The 7,492-nt window shown below is 52.0% G+C and overlaps 1 protein-coding gene across 1 annotated transcript; it reads right to left on the bottom strand.

The window, feature by feature from the left end:
- Positions 1-296: 296 nt before the first annotated feature.
- LOC144140926 (uncharacterized) lies at positions 297-4,353 on the bottom strand. The gene is made up of 4 exons (XM_077672424.1): positions 4,150-4,353; positions 3,792-3,795; positions 1,566-1,741; positions 297-746 (listed from the first exon to the last, which is right to left on the bottom strand). Exons 1-4 carry the CDS (start codon positions 4,351-4,353, stop codon positions 297-299), a joined length of 834 nt encoding a protein of 277 aa, XP_077528550.1.
- Between the last annotated feature and the right edge of the window lie 3,139 nt (positions 4,354-7,492).

Genomic DNA, 7,492 nt, shown 5'->3' with positions numbered 1-7,492 from the left:
CTTTCCGCCATGTTGGAAACGCAAGCGGCATCCCGTACGCACGCCATTTCGCTGAAATAGCGTACGCTCGGCTTCCGTCCGCTAAACGCAGAGGCGGCTTAACGTACGGCGCATGCACAGTGAGAACGACGCGAAGAAATAGCGTTCGCTGTTTGCGTACGGTTGCGTACGTTATTCTAAAACTCTATAATGTAGCGTTGTGCGAGAGGGGTTAAGAGGGAGGGAAGGAGAAGGATCAGTGGTGATAACGGCGCCTTCGGCTGGCGTGACGTCACAGATACATCATTTCGCTCCCCCTACGGTGAGCAACGGTCTGGCGGTTTGCGTTGCCGGCCCGACCAACGCAACACCGGAGTTAAGGTGCTCCCGGCGATCTCGTTGCTTGTTGGCACTCCCCTCGGTGTTCCTCCTGCTAGGGGTCCGCCGGCAGTTTCCTGGCACCCGGAGTCACTGGCTTCTCCCTGGTCGTGCTCCAACTCCCGTGGCTTCATTTGGTCGCTCTGGCGCCGAATGGTTTCCCCCTCCGGACCGTCTGCATTCACTAGGCGGGCTGCGTCTGTCGATGTAATGCTGGCTGGAGTCCACTGCTTGCCTCGCCCGAAGTTACTCACCCAGACTGGCTCACCAGGCTGCCACACATCGAGGGAGGGACGGTCAACTAGCGAGGGCGGAACGGATACTGCGTTGTCCAGCCTGGAGCGAAGATCGTAGCCCATTAGGAGTTGCGCTGGTGTCTGGCCCCCGGCCTGCGGCGTCGATCGGTACCTGTGCAGAATCCTGGCCAGGCGGTTTTTCAGTGACCCCTGCACATTCTTCTTCGAAGAAAACTTGACAGTACGAACAGCCCTCTCCGCGAGCCCATTGGACTAGGGGTGATACGGGGCTGTTTGGAGGTGTACTATGGTATTCAGCTTCATAAAATTGCGAAATTCCCAACTCGTAAACTGTGGGCAATTATCGGATACCGTCCGGGGCAACCCGACTGTACTGAACAAGGTGCGCAGAGCTTCTATGGTGGCGTGCGTGGAGATCTCTTCATGGGTATCGCTTCTATCCACTTACTGTGTGAATCCACCACAATCAGTAGCATGTGACCATCGATCGACCTCCCAAAATCGATATGCAGCCTCGACCAACGCTCATCCGTTTCCGGCCATGCAACAGCGGGTTTCTTGGGGCATAGGGTCAGCTTGGATGTAACTGGGGCAGGACTTAACCATGTGCTCAATGTCCTTATCGATCCGGGGGTACCACATCAAGGAGCGCCCTAGCTGCTTCGTTGAGCAAATTCCTTGATGAGTATCATGCAGCAGACGTAACATTACTGCTCAGGCATTCTTAGGGACGATCACTCGATGGCCCCAGTAGAAAAGCCCGTAACTCCCCGTTATCTCAGCCTTCCGGTTGAAGTATAGCATCAAGTGCTGGTCCTCAGGCCCCAAATTTCGCGGCCACTTCTCCTGCACCCATTCTCGCACCTTTGCTAATTCGTCATCAAGCGCCGTGAAAGTGCCCAGTTGCTTCGCGGACATGACACCATCATTGAGGGGTTCCGTGAGCAGGACATACTCACCGTTCCCAGTTTCTTCCTGCGTCTGTGGCTGGGAAGTTGCTGACGTGGGGAGCCGGCTGAGGGCATCTCCTGGAACGTTGTCTTTCCCGGGATGGTGTTTGATGACGTAATCGTATGCGCTCAGCAGCAGGGCCCATCGCTGGATTCGCGCAGCGGCCATCACGGGTACTGGCGTGTCTGGATGAAAACGTCCCACAAGCATTATGCTCCGTCATCAATGTGAAAGTATTGCCCAGTAAGTATTGTCAGAATTTCGATGCACCAAAACAAGTGCCAAGGCTTCATGCTCCATCTGCGAGTAATTTTTCTCAGCTTCCTTCAATAATCGAGAACGGAACCCTATGGGCCGAAGTACCTTGCCCCCGACATCGTGTGAAACCACTGCGCCGATTCCGTCCGGGGAGGCATCGCATTCCAGGACTAGCGGCCTGTGTGGGTCAAAATGCGCCAGAAAATCTGCGGATATGAGAAGGTCTTTCACATTGCTGAATGCCTGTTGTTGAGTGGTACCCCGCTCCCACTTAGCTTCCTTCCGGAGTAGTTGATATAAGGGCGCCATGGTGGTCGATGAGTTAGGGAGAAAGTTGTGGTAGTACGTGACCATGCCAAGGTAGGACCATAATTCTGCGGGATTCCGCGATGCCTGAACCTCCAGGATGGCGTCGATGTTCTCCATCTTTGGTTGAAGACCTCGAGCGCTGACTCGATGTCCCAAAAAATCCACCTCTGGTTGGCGGAACTTGCACTTACCTGCGTTCAAGCGCACGCCATATTCATGGAAACGCTTCAATACTGTGCGTAGTGTGGTGCAGTCATTGCGTTTCTCTGCCACGATGACTTCATCTCGATAGACTGGAAGACCCGGAAGCCCCTGCAAAATGGTCTCCATACGACGTTGAAACACGGCCGGCGCGGACGCCACTCCAAAAGGCAGGCGAGTGAAGCTGAACAGTCCCGTATGCGCGTTTATGGTCGTGACTACAGTATAGCCCACTTATAGCGAACCCGGTTTTAACGATATAGCGTCTATAACGAACAAATCTTCGTTTCCCGTCACCATTGGTATACATACATTTTCTGTCCAGATATAGCAAAAAGCGGATATAACGAAGTGATTTCGGTTTCCCGTTGTGTTCGTTATAAGCGGGTATATGGCTTCCTCATCCAACGGAAGCTGGTTGTACGCCTCCCGCAAGTTTATCGTGGTAAAAACTTCACCGCCCTTTAATGTCGCCAGGATATCCTCCACCCGTGGAAACGGATATTGCTCAGCGTGACAGGCTTTGTTTACCGTTAGTTTAAAATCGCCGCAAAGGCGATGCAGCCATTCCGTTTTACTGCCGGTACCACTGGCGCGGCCCACTTCGAATGAGGCACCGGGACAATAATACCCGCGCCCGAAAAGCGGTCCAGTTCCGCGTCGACCTTTGGACGAAAAGCATAAGGAACTTCGCGTGCTCTCCAAAATTTTGGCACCACGTTTTCTCGCGTCTCGAAGTGTACCGAAGGCCCTTTTATGAGTCACAAACCTGGCGCGAACACATCAGCGAATTCTGCTAGCAACCGGTCCACGTTAATGTCGTCAGCACTGACTAACGGCAGTTGCTCACCTGGCGTGTTCACGTTCATGACCGGTGCCTCGAGCATGTGGAACGCTTGAATCAGGTCGCGTCCGCACAGGTTGAGGCCGGAGCAACCAAGGACTTGCAAAGATCCATCCGTCGACCTGTTTCCGCATGAAACCTTGAGCTTAAGTTGTCCAAGCCCTGGAAGCCGTCCCAGGAAGCTGGTCAGTTTCAATGGTGAACCGGGCAGCTTGGACTACACTGCTTTGTTCCGCTCATATGTGGGCCACGTGATGACCGAAACCGGTGAGCCTGTGTCGACCTGCGTGTCCACTGGAACCCCAGCACACTCCAAGGTGCGCACGATGGGTTGCGTAATGCCGACGTGGCCGATATTACTGTTCGCTGCCTCCAGCGCGAACATACCCTCTGTGCCCGTGTCTTCCTCCCGCGAAGACAAGGCGTGTACTTGGCGCACTGGTGGCACCACCCCAAAACCACTCTCACGGCGGCAACAGGCTCGGGCGATATGACCTCGTTGTTTGCACCTAAAGCATGATTCCAAGCGGAAGTGGCAATCCTCGGGTCCGTGCCCTTTTGCTCCGCAGCGGTAGCACGCAACAATCTGTGGCCGGCTTCTTGGGCGATAGGACTGGCCTCCTAGCTAGCGCATGCACAATTCCCTCAGTGGCGGGGCTTACTATCCCTTGCGCGTTGGCTTCGACCATTTCGGCTGATGTCCCATTTTTTTCCGCTTCGCTCCTCGTCAGCTGTGGTTTCGCGAGTAGCTTCCGACGCACTCCTGCGCTTCGCAGTCCACACACGATGTGATCTCGTAGCATTCTATCCAACGATGTGCCAAAATCGAATCGCCACGATAAAATCATTGACCGGTTCGCCGGGCAGCTGGCTGCTGGTGAAGAACTTATAAGACTGCGCTATCTCGTTTAGTTGCAGCGAAAAGGGCTGCTTAAGCAAGGCTACCACTTGTGGGTACGAAAGTTCATTCACCTTATCCTGAGCACAACGTCCGCTCAGTACGTCGACGGTGTGGGTGGACAGTGCAGTCACCAGCAAGACCCGCTTCTTTGTGTCTTCCGTGATGCCATTTCCCTCAAAGAAGGCTTCCAGCCGAACCTGGTACGCGAGCCACTTGTCGCTCGACTCGTCCAACTGCGGCGGGCAGGCGTATACTCCCGTGGGTGCGGCGTTCATGGGGGACTGAATTGACGCCCCGTTCTGATCCCATCCTCGTCGCCACTGAAACGAACACACCGGGGCGCGTATTCCCGAACCATATCCCGTAGGGGCCCAGCCCCCCCCCCCTTTCCACACACGCACACACCCTTCCAACGGCAACGTCACAGCCTGACGTCCATTTCTCTTCGTGCGCAACTTCATGCGACGTGGATATTTTTTTCCTCGTTTTGGACGGCGGCCGATGGTTTCGCTCCGTGGGCGAGGCTGGGGCTGCGGCGCTGGGGAGCTGACGCATATTTAGTAGACGTAAAGGCCCAACAACATGCAGCGTACTTTCGGCGTTTTCTCGCGTGGCGACGCGAGCTGACGCGTGAGCACGCCGATGTCTACGCTCGCCAGATATCGGCGTCGACGCAGCGCAGCGCGAGAAAGCAGCGGAAAGCTGGCAGCAGCGGTCGGGTTTCACGTCCTTCCCGTGCTTTGGGGTCATTCCTTTCAGCAGAAGAGAATCAAGTCCTTTCTAACTTGCGGTTATCGGCTGCCTTGAGACAAATTGCAAGCTATTTCTGTTCGAAAGCGCTCATTCATTTGTGGCTTGTTTGGTTTTCATTGGGAAGATCGGGTATTTCGATAGCTTTTTTTTAGTTAAATAAGGAGTTCTGGCTACGTCGCTTGCAGTATTAGCATGATGGGGCTTTGCTGCAAGATTGGTGCGTGACCACCAAGCCTTCTCAAAGCGTGAATCCTAGCGGCGCATGCCATTCCATTCGTTGCTACCGTAGCTTGCGTAGGGAAGACCGAGGTTTCGCGATAGCTTTTCTTGACACAAATAAGGGGGCTGTGGTTACATCACTTGTAGTAATAGCATAAATGCCCTCGGATCCAAGAGGGGTGCGTAAGAAACAAGCGCTCAAATCTCTCAAACATGACCAAAGCAAATCACTCGACAATATTCGTTGGCAGCCTTGAGATACTCGTCTTCTCCTGGCGGGGCCTCATGGCATAATCTCTGAATTCTATCAGGTTTTTTGTGAAGAGATCAGCCCTGTATTGTCGGCGGTCTTTGAAAACATCAAGAACACAAAACTGCTACCACCCTCCATGCGGGGCAGTAACTTAGTCCTCATCCCCCAAAAAACCTACCATAACACGCCACCCAACGTGGAAGACTTCAGGCCTATCAGTCGTCTTTCCACCGACTATAAAATTCTAGCCCGCATCCTGGCCAAACACCTCGAGACAGCCCTCAGTAGTGTACTGGGTCCTCACCAGACATGCGGGTTTAAGGGACGCTCCATCAACACCAACCTGCACCGCATGCGGACCATCTGCGAGGTGGCGGAATCAGGCATTCACCTCTTAGCTGTCCTACAACTCGACCTTAAAAAGGCCTTCGACCGGGTTGACCGCGCCTTCCTGTTCAAGCTCCTCGGTCAATATGGGGTAGGGGATACAATGATCGAGTGGATAAAAACCTGCTACACCTCCATCACCACCAGCATAATCATAAGCGGGGAGGTAGGGGCGCCCATCGACATCGATAGGTCACTCAGACAGGGCTGCCCTATGTCCCCCGATCCTCTTCGCATTGTATATTGAACCACTTTGAAGGATGGCAATAGCGTGCAAGTCAATCAAAGGCTTGGTTCTCGGCGACGAAGAGCTCAAGGTGTTGGCCTACGTGGACGATGTTGCGTTTGTGTGCTCCTCGAGAGAGCAGGCAGGGGAGGTTGACACACTGGCTGAAGCATTTTGTCGATTCTCGGGGGCCCAACTCAATCTTTTGAAGTCAGAAGGTGCATGGCTAGAGGAATGGCCCACCAAACCACAACAACGCTAGCGTAATCACTACGCATGGCGTAGCCTGCGCAATAGATCGTTTGGAACTCAAGACTAGCCCCGGACCGCGAAACTTTTAAAACTAACAACTCACTTTTCGTCATATTTTCTTTGATTTTTCAACAATCATTTGAGTGAGAAGTCATACCGCAAGAGTGGAAATCAGCGCAGGTGACCCCAATTTTTAAATCGGATCACAGTACAATACCTTATAACTACAAGCCAATTTCACTAACATCAATCGGTTGTAACTTACTCGAACACATTTTATTCACGCACATAATGACCAACCTTAGCCTGGACAGCCTGCGCTTAAACAACCAACATGGCTTTCGTAAAGATCTGTCTTGTCAAACACAGCTCTTCTAATTTGTAACCGACTTCATTCCGCTCTAAACGTGTCCCGTCCTGTTGATGCAATTTTCAGTGACTTCTCAAAAGCCTTCGATCGCGTGCCACATAAACGTCTGTTACTAAAAAATCGCCACCTTCCAACTTGAACAAAACACAACACGATGGATAGAAGAATTTTTAACCAATCGTTCCAGACAGTCATATTAAGCAATTATATTTTTAACCAAACCCGCGTGTCATTTGGGGTACCTCAGGGGTCACTGTTAGGTCCTCCTTTATTCCTGATTTACATCCCTGACATAGCATGCAGGCTCAAATCACCAAATTCGCCTGTTTGCGGACGATTGTGTAGTATATAGAGAGATACCTAATCCAACCGACACAATTATCTTGCAATCTGATCTCATTAAGCTAGAGGAATGGTGTAGCCGCTGGCAAATGGAAATTAATGTAGAAAAAACCAAACACAAAATGTTTAGTTCTGTCCCCGAGACCCTCCCTGATAACTACAAAATAAATAGTACACCAATTGATTCAGTTCAATCGTTCAAATATTTGGGTGTGTTCTTTACGGCGAATTTAATGTGGACGTACCACATAGAACACCTAAATACTAAAGCCCTTAAAAAACTTGGCCTTCTCTAGAGGCGCCTACGTTTAGACACCAAGGAAACCATGTTTCAAGCATATAATTGCCTTATCAGGCCCTCACTAGAATACTGTCTATCATATGGCATCCTCAGGGCGCAAACCTAACTAACCTCTTGGAATCCGTCCAGAACAAGGCAACCCGGTTCATCACGTCCTGGTACTCGAATCACTTCATCTTCCCTCGCTTGCCACGCGCCGAAAGTTGGCTCGACTATTTTTTTTTTTTTTCATTATCTGCACCACAGTAGCACGTCGTTTTCCCAGCTTCAAATCATTCCACCACCTCATATCTCCACCCGGGTAGACCACA

This window comes from Haemaphysalis longicornis, unplaced genomic scaffold (assembly GCF_048455015.1).
Source record: "Haemaphysalis longicornis isolate Haplotype H1 unplaced genomic scaffold, Haemaphysalis longicornis Haplotype H1 scaffold_56, whole genome shotgun sequence".
Taxonomy (NCBI): domain Eukaryota; kingdom Metazoa; phylum Arthropoda; class Arachnida; order Ixodida; family Ixodidae; genus Haemaphysalis; species Haemaphysalis longicornis.
The sequence above is the reverse complement of the archived record's forward strand: the minus strand, read 5'-3'. Positions and strand labels throughout refer to the sequence as shown.